Here is a 21,379-nt window from a genome sequence, read left to right as displayed (position 1 = left end):
GAGCCCATGCTCCGCAACGAGAGACGCCACCGCAGTGAGAAGCCCGTGCACCGCAACGAAGAGTAGCCCCCGCTCGCCGCAGCTAGAGAAAGCCCGCGCAGCAACGAAGACCCATCGCAGCCAAAAATAAATAAATTTATAGGGGAAAAAAAAGATTATGTTAGCACTGGAATTACTGATCATACAGTAACTCTACATTTAACCTTGAGATGACTGTTTTCTAAAGCAGCTGCACTGTTCTGCATTCTCACTAGCAGCGTACAAGGCTTCCAGTTTCTCCACACCTTCCCCAACACTTGTTATTGTCTTTTTTTTTTTTTTTTTTTTTTGCAGTACGCGGGCCTCTCACTGTTGTGGCCTCTCCCATTGCAGAGCACAGGCTCCGGACGCGCAGGCTCAGCGGCCATGGCTCACGGGCCCAGCCGCTCCGCAGCATGTGGGATCTTCCCAGACCGGGGCACGAACCCGTGTCCCCTGCATCGGCAGGCGGACTCTCAACCACTGCGCCACCAGGGAAGCCCGTTATTGTCTTTTTTTATAACCACGCTAAAGGGTGTGAAGTGTGATAAAGAGGTGTTATAGGATCTACCTTTTTAATCTTAATCAAACACATTTAGAAATAAGACCAAAAAAGCAAACTATTGACAATTCTTCCGAAAAGACCTCTGGATCAGAGAAGAAATCGCTGTTTCATAGTAAATTGACTCTTGTCCACTGAATTTGCCAGGCCAAGAAGGGACTCCCAAATCAGACTGTGTCTTGCTGTACGATCTATTTGCTGACATCCAAAAGGGAAAGAGTCTTTCGCGGGGGCTATCGAACTTGCTTTTCTTCTGTTGCAAAATGTGTATTAGGGCCGTGAGGCCCAAGTCAGCGTGAGGGAGACATGGTTCGGGGTAAAGGCCTGAAGTCACAAAACAACGGCAGAGTGAAGCTAGATGCGGCTCACAGACTCTGCTCACAGGGTAGGCTTACAGGGATCTTGTTTTCAGGGTGAAGCGAGGACAGCCTGGCCCAGTGGAGAGGACCGCTTGTGCCGGCTCTCCCGGCCGTGCCTGCTCGTCACCCCAGAAGTTTACACAGGCAGGGACAGTACACAAACTTAAAAGACCAATCCAGAAGAGTAGAGCAAATAAATCCCAAATAGAGCTCTCTGCACAGAACAATAAATAAAATAGATGACGCCACTGAACCTGAGCAAAGAAATGAGACAGGCCACTGAAGCATGTAAGTCTAGTCATGAAAAAAGAGTGAAATGTACCCACCAAATAGACTTGTATCAGAGATATAAGGAAATATACATTTATGTATATTATGAGCAACCCCATGGCAACACAGTTAAAAATCCATTAGTAATGGATTTTCTACAACGGAAGCCCAGGGATACAGAAATCTATCCAGTTATTTTACGGAACTGGCTTAATCTTATGTGACTACATAAAGGTCTAATTTCTGTACAGCAAAGAGATACAGAAACAAGATTAAGAGAGTCTGCTCCAAATCTGTGCCACCCAGTACAGATAAAAGGCTAATATCCTGAAAAGACAACTTTAAAGGACTCCTTTAAATTGTTAAGAACAAGGCAAACCTCCAAAGGAAAGTCAGCAAAACACACAAATGGAGAAGTCGCGAGGAGGAACAGCCAATGTCCCTGTCACTTGAAGACACGGGATTTAAAGTGGCTCCAAGCTGTGACTCTACCTGACAAGGGAGCAGAAAACAACAACAGGCGCAAACCTCCTTGCTGGCGCTAACATGAGCAGCCTTTGGGAGAGAAAGCTGGGGCCACCAGCCACATTTTTTTTTTTTAATTTTAAGCTGCATTGGGTCTTGGTTGCTGCACGTGGCCTTTCTCTAGTTGCGGTGAGCGGGGGCTACTCTTCGTTGCGGTGCGTGGGCTTCTCATTACGGTGGCTTCTCTTGTTGCAGAGCACGGGCTCTAGGCGCACGGGCTTCAGTAGTTGTGGCTCGCGGGCTTCGGTAGTTGTGGCTTGCGGGCTCTAGAGCACAGGCTCAGTATCTGTGGCTCATGGGCTTAGTTGCTCCACGGCATGTGGGATCTTCCCGGACCAGGACTCGAACCCGTGTCCCCTGCATTGGCAGGAGGATTCTTAACCACTGCGCCACCAGGGAAGCCCCAACAATTATGTTTTAATCCTTGCAAAGGTAATAGCAAAAACTGTGAATGTCCGAAGCTGACTGGGGCTTGCAGGGGCAGGAATTTGTTTAAAGTGCTGGTGAACCTGTAAGCCTTCAGATCCATAGTGAGATCTTTTTATAACATCCATGCGATGACGGAGGGACTTGACGCCTGCCCTGATGGTGCTGGCTAAATAACTCATGGCTGAAGCACCCCCTCAGCCGGGGCTTCCTTGACGGTAAAGTGGGAATAACGCTACACCCACCCTGTGAGATGGGATGAGGGTGACACAGACTGTTGACTGAGACGTACCCGCATTAGCCCGGCTACAAGGGCAATCTTGAGGGTTCTTAGGTACAGTTTGATCCTGTTGTTGCTGACAATGATCCCTCCCAGTGACGCTGCTGATGAAGAAACAGGCCCGCAGTGAGAGCCGAGCCAGGATGCCCATGTCAGGGCCGACAGGTAGCCCTTGTGGGGAACTTTCCCTGCACTTCTATCTTGTTTAATCCCCATAAACATCTGTTGAGGTGGACACGATCACCCATTACAATGAAGAAAGACAGTGCTCGGGAGGTAAGGGGTTCTAGGCATTGCCCCAGGCCATCCAGGCTGTAAGCGGCCCGCTCTCAATCCACACTGAAACCTCCGGGATCCACAGACCCAGGTTCGCGTCCAGCACACGTCGCCCCGCGCCACTCTCCAGGCATCCCAGCACATGTTCTTCTGTTGACTGGGTGGGTCTCTTTGGCTCACATCCCAGACGCTAGCCTCTTCTGTCAAGAGGAAATGCAGTGACACGGCCTCACCAGTCAGGGTCCCTTGACCTGGGTGCAGGAACGCGGTGTTCCCCATCGGGGGTGATGGCCACAACTTCACCCCACTCGCAGCATGGTACATGCAAGAGAAGCGGACGCATCGGCTCATGCTGGTACAGGCGGTGGGCAGCTTTTCCTTCTCCAGGGAAGCCTGGAGAACCTGTAGAGCAGTGCCCAGCAGATCTTAAGGGACAGTGACCAGTCATGGCAGGAGCACTTGGTCGCAGTGGGGTGGCCAGTGGCAGCCTCTACTGCTTCACCCATACATTCCAAGCTCTCTTCCAAGCTGGTTTCTGGTCCCGGAGGGTACAAGGGCCTTAAGGGCAGGACACTGCGCCTCAACCTGGACCAGCCCAGTCTCTGCTGCTATGTGCCAGCTATCAAACGATACTGGACCTACTGTGTGCTCCAGGAGGAAGTAGGCCTGGGCCAAAGCAGGGGTGGCCAGCCGGGGCCTCTGCTGCTATGTTCACACAGCCCCAGCTCCCTTCCTAGCCAGGGTCTCTCATGGAGGGAACAGGCGTGTGAACAAACCTGATGAACTCGTGTGTGCAGGGAGGCGGGCTGGACCACAGTGGGCCCAGATTGAGTCCAGCTGTGTGCACCGGCGCCAAGAAGGGGCTGTGGTTCTGTGGGGGACAGACGGGGCTCCCTTGGCCCCAAGGGCAGAGAAGCAGTCAATGACAACAGGAATTGCCACATCCCGGAAGATAACCACAGGGGTGGCCCGCAGGGCCTAGTCTGCTTGCTCAGGCCGCACACAGCGCCCGGCCGCCGCCACTGACCGGAAGATCCTCATAGCAAACCCACCTTAAAGTGCCCAGGGGCCCGTGGGACCATGATACTGCCTCGGGGACGTCACCCAGCAACAACTGCTCCTGCTAACATCCCCCTGCCCACTGCTCCCACAATGGACCCTAAGACACTGTGTACTCTGTTCTCCAGAAGGCTCTGCCTCTGCTTCCCCCAGAGGGACTTGCCACAGGGCCTTTGCACATGCACTCTGCCAGACACACTCCTCCCCCAGTCACACCCTTCTTGCCTCAGTCCAACGCCCTCTGGCCTTTGTCAGACTGCCCATCATGGCACTTCTCCCCACATCCTCCAGACCACGCCCACATCCACTGGCCTAGCCAAGCCTCAGCTGCATCAGAGGCCACAAATGACCCACAGATAGAATTGTCTCTCCACCTGGGGTGGCTGTGGGGCTGCGGGCTCCTCCCACACCCCTGGCCTTGACCACTCCTCAAGTGGGAGGGGGGGACCCTGAGGTAAGTGAGGGCACCGGCCCCTGCACTCCTTGCTTGTTTCCCCATCCACACAGACATCTGTGTACACATCCAAGTTTATTCTCGCTCTGCTGCGGGGCCAGGGTCATCCCACACTGTGCAGCTGGGGATAAGGAGAGGCTGGGATTCCTGACGACGCCGTGCAGGTCTGGGGTGTGGGTGACAATACAAGAGGGAGTGGTGATCAGCGTTGGGCCTAGTGCCTTCGGACGTCCTGTGGGCTGACCCGATGGTTAGAGTCTCCAGGCTCCCTCACATACTGCCCGGTATATGTCTGGAGTCAGGGGCCGGAAGGCTCGGGCCTGGTTGTCCAGCAGGTACAGGGGGTCAGCAACAATGCCCACGTTGAAGCCCTCGCGCACCAACCGCGACTTCACCAGTTTGAACGTGCTTGTGATCTCCAAGGCGTCCTGCAAGGGCAGGGACTGTAACCCCGACTGTGACTGTCCCGCCGAGACCTCCCACCCACCTACTCCAGCCACGGTGAGCTCACCTGAATACGAATGAAATGAGGGGCAGCGTAGGCGGGGAGCCACGTGCGCACGTGCTGGTACAGCCTCTGCCCATCAAACGCCTGGCCGGGGGTCAGCTGCACGGCAGCCATGCCCACCTTGCCCTCACATCCTGTGGAGCACATGCATCCTCGGCGGACCCACCTCACAGTGCCCGCGACTGGCTCTCTCCCCTGGGTCCCAGCAGCCCCCCACCTGTAACAAAGCTCCGGCACCACCCACAAAGCAATTGGGGGGTTAGAATGAGGTGAACCCTCCGCACCTGGCACAGGCACACCGTAGACGTTCACCTCCTGCAGGAAGTCCACGAGTGACAGCACGCCCTCCACTTCCCGCGTGGACACGTTCTCACCCTTCCACCTGCGGGGTTGGAGGGGGTGCTGGGACCAGGGCCCAGGAAAGGAGGCCCCGCCCCTGACCAAGCCCCGCCTCCTGGCGACTAGGCCCCATCCCCTCTGGAATTCAGAAGTCCCGCCCCTGGAAAGGAGAGGCCCCGCCTCCTTCCACAAGCCCTGCCCCCTCCGGCATCTACAAGTCTCGCCCCTGGAAAGGAGAGGCTCCGCCTCCTGTCCACGAAGCTCCGCCCCCTCCAGAATCCAGAAGCCCCGCCCTGAGAAACCCCGCGGGACCGGAAGGTGTCCCCGAGGCGGTCGCGGAAGTAGAGGAAGCCTTCGTCGTCCAGGGCCAGCACGTCCCCGGTGTTGTAGTAAAGGTCGTTCGGGCGCCGCACGTTCTTCACCAACTTCCTTTCTGTGTGCTCCCGGGGCCCACGGTAGCCCAGGAAAGGTTGGTGACGCAGCACCTGGGTCAGCAGGAGCCCTGCCTCCCCTGGGGGGTAGGAGTGGGAGTCCAGCATTAGCCGTGGACGAGGACATCAGGAGCCCACCAGGCCGCGGCCGGGACTCTGCCAGAGAAGAGACAGAGAGAGACCCAGAAACAGATCCAGAGACAGAAAATGAGAGGCAGAAGGAGAGGGAAGGTGGCGTCAGGGAGTCCATTAGAAATAGGGGGACCACCGCCGCGGAAAGGAGCCCGGAGGAGTCTCTGCAGGGAGTGTCGGGAAGGGAGAAGCTGGGGGGACGGATGAGTCTTCAGATGCTGCGAAGTCGAGCTTGCGGAAGGACAGTTAAGGCTCGTACTGTGTGGCCCCACAGGGGCAGAAAAAGAATCAGAGGGTGGAAATTGCAGGGAGGCAGCTGGGGTCAATATAAAGAAGATCCTTCCAATCACCAGTTATCTGTCAGTGTGATGGGCTGTTCCAGGGGGTAGTCAGCAACTTTGCACGTGTGCACATAGGGGCTGGGTTCATTCACTCAACAAACTGACCGCTGGCCGTGGGCCAGACAATATGCTGGGGGTAGATATTCAATAATTGTATGTATAGCACAATACCTGCCACATAGTAAATGTTATCTAAGTGTTTAAAAAAAAAAAAGAAAAGAAAAGAAATAGGGAAAGGCTAACAAGGATGGACGAGGGAGAGAGGCAAATGGTGGTGGGAAGAGAGAGATTCCGCCAGGACCTTGCAACGCCCCCGGAGAGAAGACCCTAGGAGAAGGTTCAGGACAAGAGACTGATGCCTGGGAGGATGTGACTTCCACAGAAAGCTCAAGAGAACAACTCAAATGGACAAGAGGTTGAGGCAGAAGAGCTGGGCAGAGCTGACAAGCTGAGAGGGAGAGGGCCCCGGACCGCTGTCAGACAGGCCTGGGACTCAGGGTCCAGGTGAGGACTGCAGACACCACCACTGGACATCAACCTCAAGGCTTTGGGTGGCTTGTTCCAGCCACGGAGGAGACCTAGGGTCTCCACCCTCCCCACACCCAGGGAAGGTCCCCCAGCCCCCATACCTGGCCTCGCAGGGATGCAGAGGCCCCAGTTGTCCCTCACAGGCTCCTCTGTCTCCATGTTGTACTGTACAAGCTCGAAGGGGGACAGCATCTGAGTGGAGGGTGGGGAGGTGTCAGCAGAGGTCCTGTGGGCTCAGCCTCAATCAGGGCCACTGTCACGCCCAGCACACTCACTCGAAGGAAGCAGCTTGTCTTGCCCTGGGCCCCACAGCGCCCTGGATAGTTGACAAAGCCACCGTTGCCTTCCGTGGAGCCGTAGACTTCCCAGATCCGAATGGGGCCAAAGCGCTGCTGGAAGGTCTCCCACACTTCTGCCCGGAGTCCACTGCCAATCGCCAGGCGGACTTTATGTGTTCGGTCCTCTGGCCGCTGCAGGGACATCCCAAGAAGGGTGAGGAGGTGCCCTCGGGTGTGCCCAGGAACCCTTACCCGGGAGGGCTATCTTGGGTCCTGACCTGAGCAGCTACCTGGGAGGTGATGGGGGGGTCTTTACCTAGGTGATCTACCTGAGTTCTTACTTGAGCAGTCACCTGGAGTCTGTACCTGGAGAGTTACTTGCAGGGGTTACCTGGGAACCTTACCTGGAGAGATATCTAGGGGCGATGGGAGGCCTCATCTAGGGTCTTACCTAGGGGAAGCATCTGGGGTCTTATATAGGGGTAGTTACCTGAAGATTTTACCTGGGGGGGCGGGGTTAACTGGAGGCCTTACCAGGAGGGGTTACTTGGGGGCCTTTACCTGAAGGTAACCTGGGGAGTGACTTGAAGCTTTATCTTGGGGAGTTATCTGGGAGCCTTACTTGGGGGTAGTTACCAGGAACCTTTCCCTGAGGGGTGACCTAGAGACTATATTTGGAAGGATACCTGGAGATCTTGCTTAGAGACAGTTACCCAGGGTCCATACATCATTGATACACAGCATGAGGCCAGCTCGCATCTAGTGAGTTTATCCTGAGCCACGCCCTGTTCTAGGCACTTTACGTGTTTAATTCTCACAATACCCCCTTGAGGTATTATTCCTGATTTCCCAAAGAGGACACTGAGGCTGAGAGACGTGAAGTCACCTGCCCGAGATAGCACCGCTGTTCATCAGAGCAGCCATGATTGGAAACCTTGTGTGGGACTCGCTGTCCGTGCCTCTTGTCTGGGGTGTTTTATTGATACCTGAGGGACCTTGCTTGAGTCCTGGACTGAATCTACCTGAGATCTTTACCTGGGGTGATTCCTGGGGTGTTCACCTTGGAGCCCTAATCTTAGCACCTCACCTGGGGAGTGTTGCACAGGTACCGCAGGACCTCGCCCACATACTGGATCACAGTCACGCCGTGCTGCCGACAGTCGTCCCAGAAGCAGGAGGCAGAGAACTTGGGAGCCAGGACACAGGTCACTCCTTGGAGGGAGGAGAGGAAAGGGTTTCAGGTCATGCTTCCAAACCACTGTGAGAAGCTGCTTTGATCACCTGGCTGTGGCCCCTGAAACCCAAGATGACATCAGGCTCATCTCTGTGTTGCTGGCCCAGCCAAAACTATTCCCATGAGAAGAGCACAGCCTAGCCTGAGTTTGAATCCCGTCTCCAGTATGTGTGGAAAGCTCGGTGCCTGGTACAAAGTGAGCACTGCCGAATAAGGGCTGTGAGTAGGAATCACTCTTGATTGTGATAACTGTCTTAGGAATGTCTAGCTCGGCAAATGGATAGATGGATGAATGGGTAGGTGGATGGAAAGATGGGTGGAAGGGTGGATGGGTGATGGGTGGGTGGGTTGGTGGATGGATATATGGATGTTCTGAAGGATGGACACATGGATTAATACATCTTAGGGGCCACTACATGCACTCCAGGAAATTGCTCCCTCCTTTTCTGATCCCCTCCTCTGCAGCTGGCTCTGTGGATGGCACTCTCCTTACCTCAACCCTAATCCTCAACAAAACCCCGAAAGCTAAATATCATCCCTGCACCCAAAGGGACGATGGCTCGTGTGCTTGGTGAGGTAGCAAGCATGTGTCTTCTTCGAGGCTGTATCTTGACAGAGGTGAAATAGAATGCCCTCTCTGTGAAAATGGATGCTGGGTCCTTGAAACCGATAGCTTTGTTAGCAACCCCTAGTGAAATGCCTGGATTCTGGAAAGGTTTTCAAGAGCTGCTAAAGCCAGGGGGGAGGTTGATAAGGATTTTTCCAGTGAAAGCTTCCCAATTCTTCTTAGCCTAAGGTAGGATCCCAGTTTTGAGCAGCCTCCAACGTGACAAATTAGGAGGCACTTTGCACCCCACCAAGGTTCTTGACAAGAATAATTGGACTGAATCTGAAAACATCTCTAGAGGGAACATCTAGTCTACCAGGAAGTGTGGGAGGGAGAGGAGCAGAGACCAAGCAAGCAAGTACAATGAGAACAGTTTATCTGCAAAAAGGCAGTAAGACAATTGGGGAAATTTTTAACATGAAGTGCACATCAGATAATATCAAAGAGTTACTGTTAATTTTTTCAGGAGTGATGATCACTCTGGTTACAGTTTTTTAAGGCCTTACCCGTTAGAGATACATACTGCAGTATTTACCAACAAAAAGATAGTGTCTAGGATTTGCTCCAAAATAATCCAGAAAGAAGGAAGGGAGTACATATGAAATAAAATTGGCAACATGTTAACAATTGTTGAGGCTGGGTGAGGATATGGGAAGCATCATCAAACTGACTGCTCTGCTTTAGTGTATGTTTGAAATTGTCCATGATTTTAAATTTTTTTAAATAAAATATGAGTAAAAAGACAAGTGGGAATAAGGGGGAGGCGATAAACGAAACACAGAAGAGCAGAATGCTGATGGTGGCTGAAGCTGGGTGGTGAGTACTTGACGATACATGTAGAGAATTTTAGAAATTTTTATATTTCAAAATTTTCCATGTTAAAATTTCAGGGAAACAACAACAACAACAAAAAAAAAAAAACAGACCAGCGCAGTCTGTTGACAGAATTCATGGTCAGGTGTCTAGGGAGACGACAACCGGATGGAATGTTTGGTGAGTGTTCCCTCACTGGCTCCGCCTGTGACGATGATAGATATGAGTGACCAACACTCACATCAGCTCTTTCACCTCCCGACTACAGCACAGCCATTAAGGACTGTCTGGGTGTCCAGCCCTCTGTCCAGGTAGCCCTGGGGCTCACTGTCCCTTGTCGAAGGTAAGAACCTGGGGTGCTGGGTAACCTATGGGGCCTTGACATCAAGTCTGGCAGTCCTGTGGATTGGGGGGTGGTCCTCAGCGAAGGGCTTACCAAGCTCCAGGCAGCTAAGGACCCCAAGGACCAGCCCCATCGTGTGGTACAGAGGCAAGACCGTGTAGACCACGTCATCAGCTCTGACCCCACACAGGGTCAGCATCCCGCTTATCTGCAGCGCCCGCTCGTACGTGAGGATGGCTGGCTTCGGGAGCCCTGGGGGAAGAAGCAATGGGAAGAGTGGGGTGGTGCACAGACAGCACTAGAGGGACCCGCACACAGGAGTGGGTCTCCAGGATCAGGTCTGCACAGTCAGGGGTCTGAGGCTCTCGAAAGGTGGTCAAGTATGGGACCTGTGGGCGCGTTTAGGGAGGACACGTTGGACTGGAGTTCAGAGGCTGAATTCCAAAGTTCAGGGTTTCAGTGGCTCTTTACTGGGCAGAGGCAGGATTCTGGCACTGACCATTCAAATAGCACTGGGGGTCAGAGTTCGGCCAGGTGTCAAAACCAAAGGGCAGGGTGGGTTTCAGAGGTTAAGTTTGAGGCACAGGTCAGGCTTGGAGTCATGTCAGCAGAAGGGTTCAGAGGTTGGGCTAGGACTGCTGGGCGCCCTCACCGGTGGTCCCCGAGGTGTAGATGAACAGGGCTGGGCTTCTCAGCTTGATCTCAGCTCGAAGGTCAGCGGGCACGGGGTCTGAGGGTGCCGCATCAAGGGCAGCCCCCAGAGCCCTCACCCCCGGCGTGGGGGAGGAGTGGCTGAGGTAGAAGCAGCGGATGTTCTCTGCCTGCAGCTTGGGAAGGACCTCCTCCAGGTTCTCGCGGAGGCCTGTGGGAATGGGTCAGAGGAGGAATTTAGAGGAGGCCCACCTTTGAGGTGGGGGGGGACCCGAGATGGGGGAGAGGAGCCCACTGCCAGCCTTGGAGGAAGCAGCCAGCAGAGAAGAGCATCTGCCTTATCTGTAAAGAACCCCGTAATTGTATTGGGGGGCAAAAAAAGTTGAAATAGCCATGTTGAAGAAAACACAAAGCAAAGCCCTGGTGCCCTCAGAATTACTTCCCAGCAACTAAGTTTTGGCCCTAATTGCCTGGGGGTGGGTGAGGGGCGCGGAGCTCTTGCCCAGCCCCCACCAGGACCCTCTGAACAGCAATCCTCCACGTCTGTCTCCTGCCCCTGTCCCCACCACATCCGACCTCCGCTGGTCTCTGAGGTCCTCACCTGGGTCCACCACCAGCACCCGAGCCCCAGAGCTCAGCACCGAGTGCACCAGGGGCGCCCCCCGGCCGTGTGGATTAATCCAGGCCACCGGACAGCCCAGCTTGGCCAGCCCGAGCCACAGGCCCAGGGCAGGAATGGTCTGCGAGGGCAGCACGAGGAGGGCGGTGGGCTCCTGAGCGCGGGGTCCCGTGGCGTCGCCCAGCTCGGCCTTCATGACCCACGCCGCCCGGCAGGCCCTGGCGTCCAGCTCCCCGAAGGTGACCGAGCGGCTCCCCGGCCCCGTCCACACCAAGATCGCTCTCCCTGGCTGCGCTCGCACCCGCCGCTCGAAGGAATCTACGAAGGTGTCAGGTGGCTGCCGGCTCAAGCGCGCCTGGATGTTCAGGCCCAGGCGAAGAACCTTGAAGATGTAGGCCAGGTCTGCAGGCAGCCAGCGCAGCCCTGGGGGCGGGTGCGTGGGCAGCAGAGCCAGCGTGAGGGCCGCGGCCGCCAGGCTCAGCCAGTGGGGCATCCAGGGCCCGAGCCAGGGCCACGCCAGCACAGCCAGGACCAGCAGCCCACAGCAGGCAGAGTCTCCCAGGAGCCAGCGCAGAGCCAGGGCCACTGCTGCAGGCCACGAGGACTGCCCCAGGCCTCGCAGCAGCAACAGCAGCAACAGCAAGAAGGCCAGTCGTCCCCAGATGCCCATCGTACCTGCTCCTGCCTCAGCGACACATCCAGGAATGCCCACCTCTTGCCCGGGCTGATAACCCGTCAGCCCCACCCCCTGGCGGTGACCCAGAGGCTGCTGGCCATGGCGGTGGTTCCAGGACTCTGCCTCCAGCCCTTCTTAACCCCAACTGTTTGTTTCACTCTGCCTGGTCTTCCGCGTGGCTCTGTCCCCCACGCTGTGCCCCAGGCACTTGGGAAATAGGCAGAAATCCCTCTCTCAGGAAACTGAACTTCCAGCCATGCCAAATGCAAATTCAGCAGGATAGCAGGGCAGCTCTGGTTGTAAGCACTGCCTTCCCATCTGCAAACCTCACCAGGAAGTTCTCCTGTGGCAACTACTTAATCTGAATCTTCCGGGAGATGGGGCCTGGCTGGAATGAGCCCCCAGCCTCCTGCCAGGTACACAGCAGGTGCTCAGTAAGCCCTTGAACACCTGCAGTGCCCGAATTCAAACCCAGCTCTGACCCCCAACCCATGTGGTCCACTCTGACTCTCTGCCTTACCCTTGTCATCAGTGGGGACCATGCTCAGGGTTCAGGAGGCTGAACTCAGCCTGGAATGTGGGTCTGGCAGTCTATGCACGGTTGGACCAGGAAAGCCTTAGCCCCCCTCCTCCGGGAGGCAGTCACAGGGGGTAGCGCAGAGAAGCGTTGCCATTGGCCTAGGATCACAGCAAGCTGGGCTACTGGAGCGCCCTACAGGCCACACCCCCCTCACCGGCTCCAGATACTTTGGACCGGGGTGCCCAGGCCACGTGCCGACAGTGTGATGGGGCACGCGGACAGTAGCCTCGAACTGACACTGGTTGGCCATCTTCCGCAGCCCAGTGGGCAGCCCAAGGGTCCCGGCTGCCGCTTTCTGCCCTGCCCCCACCCCAGCCCTGCCTGGCACTTCCGGCCTTGCCGGCCAGGACAGCTATCCTGGGGCTCGGACCCCCTAGTGGCAGCCTGGCCCCAAAGGCCCCCTGGACCCCCAAAAGTGCGGTGCTCAACCGGAGGAGAAGTCTGAAGGCTAGCGATTCTGTCTGGAAGATATGGGGGGAGGGGCCTCGAAATCTTTATCTTGGGCGGCAGCAGCTGGGATTGTGGCTGCGAATTTCCCACACGTGGCCTCCCTCTCCGAGACCCGCCTGTACCCCTCCCCACAGGACCGAGGGCTCTGGGAGAGTCAAGCGCCAGTCATACGTGCACCCCACTCCCACCCAGAGAACAGAGACACGAGATGGCAAAGCGGATCATCCGCTCGCAGCCCAAAGGAGCCCAGGGAGCAGCAGGGATGCTGCCAGGGACAGGGGCACTGAGGCCCAACACCCACAGTCGGTCTGTGAGGAAGAGGAACACACGGGTCCGGGAGCACATGCTTCCAGCTTTCGGCCCCACGGCCCACAGTCCTTTATTACAGAGCAGGGGTCCCAAGACCAGGCCTCAGTCCATGATGGGCCCACCTGAGACGCCCCAGGCGCCAGATGAGGGAGGATTAGCTCGGGTCGGGGAGCTGGGGACATTTCCCGGCTTGACACAGGGGCAGGGGAGCAGACCCCACCCCACTCATGGGAGGGGAGAGGCGTGAACCAGAGTCGGAGCCATGAATCCTGGGCCCTGCACCATGGGTGAGCCCTAGTTCAGGTTGGAGATGATCCAGTTCTCAGAGGTGGTCGGGTCCCTGACCATCCCCAGCCAGCCCCCACCCGGAGGGCCGAGTACGTAGGAGGAGAGGAATAAGGCGGGCTGGGCTGGAGAGAAGGGTGGAAGCAGGAGAAGGGCCTGATCTCAGGAGAAAGCGTGGGCTGGTGGCGGGAACGTGGTCAAGTGGCCGCGGCAGGCGTGACAGCGGGTGGGGCTTGACCGATCCCTCGGTGGGCGTGGCCAGGCCCCGTGCCCGGATCAGGGCGCAGGGTGCGCGGCCAGGTGGCGCTCCAGCAGCGCGCGGTGCGAGAAGACCTTGCCGCAGGCGGGGCACGGCGCGCGCTCCGGCCGGTGGGTGCGCATGTGCACGTTGAGCGAGCTCTTCTGCGTGAAGCGCTTGGCGCAGACGGCGCACTGGAAGGCGCGCACGCCCGTGTGCGTGACCATGTGCTTGAGCAGGTAGTCGCGCAGCGAGAAGGATCGCCAGCACACGGCGCACTGGTGGGGCTTCTCCCCTGCGGGCGACAGGGCGGGCAGCAAACTCAGGTCAGGTGGGGAAGGGCCCCGGGGCGCCTTTGCCGGCAGGGACTCCCCTCCCCAACCGGACCAGCCATCCATCCGGAATCCCCCCGCCCGGCAGCGACGCCCCTCTCCCCGACCCTTAGGGTCATACCGGGATGTCACTGCCTGTCTGTGACCCACAACTCCAACAGGTAGCCTCCCAGCGGGGAACCCCGCAGGTCTGGGACATCGTTGCCCACCGAGGCTGACCACTCAGGTCTACCCCCACCTCCAGGGACCTTCCCGCCCCCAAACCGCACCGTGCCTGGCACAGGGCCGCGGGCTACCCCTCCCCCATCCCTGCCACGCTCACAGAGCGTTCTGGACTGTCTGGTCGCTGGCCACCATTCTGGGGACAGTCTAGCAAGGCCCAGCACCCTTACACTGGGAAAGACCCCGGCATACCTACCCCCTCCCTTCTGGCTGCTATCATGTTCCAGGGGTGACAGAGTAGGCTGCCCCCCTCCCCCTGAATCAGACAGGGGGAGACAGGCTGTGTTTGACCCCTAGGGTCATCAAGTATTAACAAAAAGCCTATCTCCAACGATCAAGGGGCTCAGAGACCCAGCCCGGCTCACCCGAGTGGATGAACATGTGCTTGGTGTAGTTCTTCCGGGAGCTGAACGTCTTGTGGCAGTGACTGCACTCATAGGCGGGCGGCTCAGCACCCGGGGCGCGCGCAGGGGTGGTCGACGGGGCTGCGCTGGGAGCGGCCGGTGGGGCCGGGGCCTCCCCTAGAGGCGCGCTGGGAGCTGCGTCCGGCTGGAGCGCTGGGTAGAAGGCGGGTGGGGGCGCAGGGGCCGGCCCCGAGGGCGCGGGAGGGGGTTGCGCTGGCGGCCCGGGAGCGCCCAGATGAAAGGGGAAAAGCGCGACGGGCGGCCCGGGGGTCTTCACGCCAGGTGGGCGGGGTCCGGATAGGACACAGTCGGGCGGGGCAGGGGTCTCGGCGGGACAGCCTTCAGGGGCGGTTTGATCTCCGTCTTGCCAAGCGGAGACGTAGCTGTCGGGGAACACGTCCTCGGCAGCCGAAGTCCCCCGGAGGAAGTCCCGCCCGGCGCCGCCGTAATCGGAGAGGCCGGCGGGCGCAGGCGGCTCCTCGCGCGCGCCGTCCGCGGCCGCAGGTAGGAAGCCGGCGGCGCAGTCGGGGAAAGAAGGGGGCGCCTGGCCCTCACCCGGGCCGCCGCCTTCGCCATCCTCGCCGTCGGTCTCCTCATCGGTCTCGTCGTCGTCGTCGTCCGCGCCGTCGTCTGGCGCAGCGGTCAGGGCAGGGTCGGCATCCGATCCCTCCGCCTTGGCAGGCGCGGGGGGCGCGGGCAGCTGCAGGCGCGCGGGCTGGCGCTGCTTGCGTGTGTGCGCGGCACCGGGGTGGCCCGGGGGGCGCGCGGCCAGCAAGTGGCGCAGGCGGTGGCGCAGCTGCGCGGGCGCGAGCGGCGGGGGCACGGGCGTGGGCAGGGGCGCGGGCGCGGGGGGGCCCGGGGCAGGGGCGCGGGCGCGGGCTATGATTTGCGTGCATTCGTCTATGACCGTCTGGATGCGCAGCACCGACGCGGCCGTGAGCACCTGCAGCGCTTCACCCTGCGCCACCACGAGCGAGCCGCTGTAGAGGAACTCGACGAGCTGGCGCACCGTCTGCGCGGGCACCACAGGCGGCACGCGGATCTCAGAGTGGCCGAGCAGCAATTTGTCCTGGAAGAAGGGCGAGCCGGCGGCCAACACGCAGCGGTGTGCACGCAGTGAAGCCTCGCGGATGCGCACAGTCACGTCACAGAAGTGCCCACCCAGCCGCTGCCCGTTGAGGGTCTCAAGCAGGGATCGGGAGAAGTTCTGCAGGTGAATGTGGTGCACCGCCTCCGCTGCCGCCATCTGCACCGGACCAGCGGGTGTGGGCAAGAGGAAGTCAGCCAGGGACCCACCTCTGCCCCAGCGTTCCCATCCCTTCAGCGGGACAGGGCCCAAGGGTGAACCACACCCCCAGGCTTCAGGAACCCCAACCTTCTCCAATGCCCCTGGCCCCTCGAAGTCCTGGTTCCCAACACAGCAGGACTCCCTGCCCCCACCCCAGGACTTCTGCAGCCCCCTCTACCTCTGAAGCCCCCAGCACACCGCTGTGAGAGGGCTGGGGATACCAAAGGTTTGCTGCCCTCCGGTCTTGCTTACTGCCAGCGTGGGGAGCTCCAGGGCTCGCTTCCCCTATTTTGCCCCACCCACCCTTCCCGGAACTCTGGTATCCATAGCCTTCCCCACATCCTCCTCTGACAGGACACCCTGTGGAGGAGAGGGCGGGGACCCCTATCTAGAACAGGCTTCCACGTCTCACCCACTCCCCACCCTGCTGGCTGCGACTCCCACCATGAGTGGCTTCTTTTTGATCTCCCTTGATACAGCCCCCAACCTTGGAACATCCAAGGCCCTGTGCAGACCGAGGTCTGCTGCCTCAGAACCTGGCTACTTTAACTAGTGTATATGGAAGTCTTCGCAGGGGTGTGGCTGGCATGAACTGCCTCCGGGGCTAAGCGATTCGGGGTGTGCATAGTCACACACAGTTGAGACTAGATTGGGCATTAGCCTAGCAGGTGCCCTGCGGGAGGAAAATACATGGTCTCTGGCCCGCTCCAGCACAGCGAGCGGGAGACGCCTCCTGCAGCCTCATGCTTCCTGGAATCTTGATTGGGCCTGTGGGGCGCAGGGTGTGGGTAAGGCATAGAGAGGGGGCTCGTGGACTGTGCAGGGGTGTGTGATTGCTTGGGTGCAGGTGGAGCGGCAGAGGCCTCAAGATCAGCATGGCTGAGCAATATGGACACTTCTTGTTAAACTGCGGCCTCGAAATCCCAGCACTGCCCAGCCTCAGGCACTGGAAAGGGAAAGGGGTACCACCCCCCTGGGAACAATGGGAATCTGAGAAGCTCAGCTACTTCACCAACAAACAGGCAACATGCTTGCTTGGCCTCAGTTTCCCCTCTATCTTAGATACCTGGCTCACCCCACACCCAGGCCACACACACCTCCAGTCTAGGGGAGAAGCATCAGTCAGGACAAAAGACACACCCTGAGACCCACCCACTCTGCACCAGCCTGGCTCAGGTGAGGCCTCTCTTAACTCCTCGGGGTCTACTTCGGTCTCAGACTCACCCCCTCGGGCGCCTTAAGCCCAAACAGCCTTTCCTTTGCTGGGGCCATTCACGATCCATATCTGACCCCTCAGACCACTCTGCACACCTCCACTGCCCCAGTAACCTCCTCGCGTCCCCCCACCTCCTGGTCTATTCCCGACGCGACAGCCAGAGGGAGCCTGTTCAGACCTAACAGTTCGGGACCCTCCTTAGCTCAGAGCTCTCCAGTCAATTCCTCAAACAGGCCAACTCCGCACGTACCGTTACCTCTGCCACAAGCACCCTTCACCGTCTTTTTTCACCCAGCACCTAAAGGATTTCAAATCCGTGCCCGGGCAACGGGGGCAGAAACCTGCGCCTCAATCCGTAGGGACTGAACCCTTCCTCTTCCGATCCACCCCCGCCGTGCTCCCCAGCAGGCTCCAACTACAGTGCAGGTGCAGCAGAGCCTCTGGGCGCCTCGGAACAAAGGCCCACCTTGAGACGCCGCACCCAGGCGTCCTCGCCACCACGCTTTTGCCCCCGCCATGCACTTTGCTCCGAGCACCCTCTCCCGTTCTCTGCGCCATTGCCCGCGCCTCACCCTGAGTCCAGCACCCCCTTCTCTGATCTGCCCCGGCTGCGCCCGCCCCAGCCCTAGCCGACTAGGTTTCCCGCCTCCGCGCTCTTGCCCGCGAAGTGCCCCCGTCCTGCAGCGCCCCCTCACGTCTGCGGCGCGCGCTCCAAGCCTAGCGCGGGCGCCCCTCCCCTGGCACGCCCCGGCCTCCCCGCCGGCCCTGCGGCAGGGGGATGCCCGCCTGACCCCACCTCCGGCTCCTCCTCAGGCACCAGGCCGGGCGGTGGCCGCCTCCAGCTCACCACTTTCAAGGCCGCACTTCCGGGCCGCAACGCCGGCGGAACCAAAGTCCGCCGCTGCAGCGGCGCGGCGAACTACTAGGTCAGAGCAAGTTTCCGGTGTCTCCATGGAGACTAGTCGCCGCTGCAAGGTCGCACTTCCGACCAAAGTCACAGGGGCTGGGACAACCAGGCAGTGTCGCCCTAGAGACGGGGCGGGGGCGGAACCTGTGCCGTCAATCTGTGGGCCGCACCCACTCGCCTGTGCTGCGGGGCGGAAGAAGGTGAGAGGGAAGGAGGGTGGGAGGGCGGTCGGCTCCGAAGACCCCGGCGGGTCCCGGCAGGTTTAAACCCCACCGCACCCCAGCCTTCCACCCATATGGATGGAGCAGCAGTAGGGCTCGCCCCTGGTGCGGGACTCCAGCCCGAGTGGGGCCTGGGGGCTGCAAGTGGGATGTGGGAGCGGACGCCAACTCGGGCCGGCCCTGAGCCTGGATCCCAGGTAGAAGATGGAGGCAGCCAGACTCGATGCCCCTACACCAGGCCCACCTGCCCCAGGGCGAGTAGTGCTCACTTAGTGCCCGCTGCATGCCACACTCTGGGCCGAAGCTGAGAAAAGAAGGGGAGTGGGGTGTGTGTGTGTGTGTGTGTGTGTGTGTGTGTGAGCTGGGTCCTACGTCTGCCAGGAGGGTGGTGAACAGCCAGACTTCAAAGCCCAGAAGACACTTTAGGGGACAGAATCTGTGGGAAGAGCTGTCTGGGCAGAGGAACAGCCGTGATCCGCAAGGGCCTTGAGGTGGGGCTGGTTGTCCAGGACATCCGTGAACCAGGCCCACTAGATGGTGAGGCTGCAGTGGTGGGCTGGCTGGGCCTTGTTCCCTACTCATGGGGGCTGAAGGAAGGCGGGGAGTCGGGGGGGAGCGGTGCCTAGACCTCAGTGGACCCCATGCTTTCTGCAGCAGGTGTGGATTCCAGAGTGGAGGGGCTGACTTCTCTGCTGCCAGTATGAGGACAAGGTCAGCATGCCAGCCTCCTGCCTCAGGCAGCTGCTGAGCGAGCAGCTGTGTTGTAGACGTGTTCTAGATGTGTTGTAGACATGTTCCAGGCAGGGAAGGGAGGGGATGTGCCAGGTGGGAAGCATTCCATGGCCCATGCCCCGAGGAACATTAAATCCCAGTCCCGTGGCCTCATTGTCCTCATTGTCGCTGTTCAGAATCTAAGTCCTTCACGATGGCCTGCCCGGCTCACTGGGTCTTCTTCCATCGAACCTCCTCTACCCAGTTCCTATCACTGTTCATTCCTCTCTGGCTTCACAGGCCCCTTGCTGTGCCCACCTCGACCTGTGAGGCTAGGGGTTCATCTGTGTCCTTCACCTTGACAGACAACTATTGCCACTACGACCCAAACGGGAGGACAGTGGACCTAGTGGGGCAGCACACATAAGAGGTCCCGAAGGCAGCAGTGGCGGCTCAGACCTCAGCAGGGGAGGCCAGGTGCGGGCAGAGTCAGGGTAGGAAGGAGAGGACACGGGCGGCTTCAGAAACGTTCTCAGCAGATGAGGGTGCGATGGAGGACCTGGCCCTGAAGGAGTGTGAGAGACAAGAGGAAACACCCAAGCCCCGACCCCCCTCAGGCTGCAAAGGAGATGGGAGCGGTGGCCTCCAGCGATACAAGCCTTCAGAAAATGTCTTTTTTTTTTTTTTTTTGCGGTACGCGGGCCTCTCACTGTCGCGGCCTCTCCCGTCGCGGAGCACAGGCTCTGGATGCGCAGGCTCAGCGGCCACAGCTCACGGGCCCAGCCGCTCTGTGGCACGCGGGACCCTCCCAGACCGGGGCACGAAACCGCACCCCCTGCATCGGCAGGCGGACTCGCAACCACTGCACCACCAGGGAGGCCCAGAAAATGTCTATTTTGCTTTTCTCTCCAAAGACCTTGGCCTGTGATTGTGGGAGCATCTCGAAGAATAAATAGTGTGGCTGAGGACGCAGGTTTAAGATGCCAGGGGTGGGCCCATGTGGCCTGCCAATATGGCAAGCTCCCGACCAGGTCTGAGAGTCTTGGAGGCGGTGGGGATGAGAAGGCCACACTGAAGGGAAGAAGCCGAGAGCTCAGGGCAATCACAGACACATGAAAGGAGCAGAGGAAATTGAGCTCCCACATGACGGGGCCTCCTGAGCGGGGAGGCAGGCCCCCACCCCCAGCCACCCAACACACACACACACAGAGTTTTCGTTTTATTTATTTGCTTATTTTTTGGCCGCACTGCACAGCTTGAGGGATCCCAGTTCCCCGACCTGGGATCAAACACGTGCCCCACCCCCCGCAACTGAGAGCATGGAATCCTCACCACAGGACGGCCAGGGAAGCCCCTACAGTTTATGTCAGCAGTCAGGAGGCTCAGCCCCTCCTCCCAGCTCAACCAGGGTCCCCAGCCTCTCTCCAACCTCCTGCCGTGCCAGCCACTGTCCACGGAGGAAGCCCAGTGTTCAGGTCTCCAAGCCCAGCCCTATCCTAGTGGGTCTGGACTGTGCCAGGTGTGGGATGCAGGGCCCAAGACTCAGGCACACACCTCAGTCTGCCAGGAGCTTCCCTCGGCCAGCCCGGGGTTAGACACCAAGGGCGTCCCCAGGAAACAGGGTGGAGACCGAGGGAGGTCCCTGGCAAGGCAGGTACCAGCAGTGGAGGGTTTAGCCCTCCAGACGTGCTGAGAGGAAATGGAGAGCCCTTTGGGCTGGGGGAGGGGCAGTGGCAGGATCCCTAATACACCAGAAAGGCCCTAGAAGGAAAGAAACATCCAGATAGACATCAAGGACTGTCACTGAGGGGGTAGAGGTGGCGGGGGGGGGGGGGGGGGGGGGATAATTGCTACTTCAATTTGCTTTTATATTTGAAAGACAACGAACCTCCTACTAGCCCTGTGGCCTGAGGAAACTGTGGGGAGGAGGAGACCTAAACTGAAATAACAATCTTAACTGCACAACTACTGATGTTGCTTCTCCAGGGTCCCTGCACCTAGGTCAAGTACCGGGCCCTTGGATTAATTTTCAAAAGTTAAAAAACCCAAATATGTGGAACCTAGAAAAGTGGTACAGATGAACCGGTTTGCAGGGCAGAAATAGAGACACAGATGTAGAGAACAAACGTATGGACACCAAGGGGGGAAAGTGGCGGGGGGGGGGTGGTGGTGGGATGAACTGGGAGATTGGGATTGACATATATACACTAATATGTATAAAATAGATAACTAATAAGAACGTGCTGTCTAAAAAATAAATAAAATAAAATTCAGAAATTCAAAAACAAAACCAAACCAAAAAAACCCCCCAAGAAACAGAAAACAGTAGAGCACACACCGGAGCACTCACACTCTCAAATTAGCAAATATTCTTGTTTTGTCCTTTTTTCTTCTCCTGTTTTTAGTACACTAAAAATATTTTTTTCAAGTAAAAACCTTTTTTTTTTTTAAAGTAAAGCTTGTAGGTGAAGGGGAAAGCCCCTGGAG

General features: G+C 58.4%; 2 protein-coding genes across 5 annotated transcripts; both read right to left on the bottom strand.

Annotated features, from left to right (window-relative positions):
- Window positions 1-4,297: 4,297 nt before the first annotated feature.
- Window positions 4,298-11,781, bottom strand: SLC27A5 (solute carrier family 27 member 5). The gene is made up of 10 exons (XM_060130938.1): window positions 11,036-11,781; window positions 10,436-10,645; window positions 9,877-10,035; window positions 7,874-7,998; window positions 6,784-6,978; window positions 6,610-6,700; window positions 5,389-5,587; window positions 5,022-5,119; window positions 4,741-4,871; window positions 4,298-4,657 (listed from the first exon to the last, which is right to left on the bottom strand). The coding sequence occupies exons 1-10, from the start codon at window positions 11,721-11,723 to the stop codon at window positions 4,481-4,483; spliced, it is 2,073 nt and encodes a 690-aa protein (XP_059986921.1). The 5' UTR covers window positions 11,724-11,781; the 3' UTR covers window positions 4,298-4,480.
- A 1,325-nt stretch (window positions 11,782-13,106) lies between these two features.
- On the bottom strand, window positions 13,107-17,971 carry ZBTB45 (zinc finger and BTB domain containing 45). Of its 4 annotated transcripts, none has more exons than XM_060130920.1 (3): window positions 17,850-17,971; window positions 14,511-15,795; window positions 13,107-13,886 (listed from the first exon to the last, which is right to left on the bottom strand). In XM_060130920.1, exons 2-3 carry the CDS (start codon window positions 15,793-15,795, stop codon window positions 13,630-13,632), a joined length of 1,542 nt encoding a protein of 513 aa, XP_059986903.1. In that variant the 5' UTR covers window positions 17,850-17,971; the 3' UTR covers window positions 13,107-13,629. The 4 variants fall into 4 exon arrangements, with proteins under 4 accessions (XP_059986903.1, XP_059986906.1, XP_059986904.1 ...); XM_060130923.1 differs by having other exon boundaries at window positions 17,901-17,941; XM_060130921.1 differs by lacking the exon at window positions 17,850-17,971 and adding an exon at window positions 17,304-17,811.
- Window positions 17,972-21,379: the final 3,408 nt, after the last annotated feature.

The sequence above is a fragment of the Lagenorhynchus albirostris genome, chromosome 19, assembly GCF_949774975.1.
Source record: "Lagenorhynchus albirostris chromosome 19, mLagAlb1.1, whole genome shotgun sequence".
Lineage (NCBI taxonomy): Eukaryota > Metazoa > Chordata > Mammalia > Artiodactyla > Delphinidae > Lagenorhynchus > Lagenorhynchus albirostris.
The sequence above is the reverse complement of the archived record's forward strand: the minus strand, read 5'-3'. Positions and strand labels throughout refer to the sequence as shown.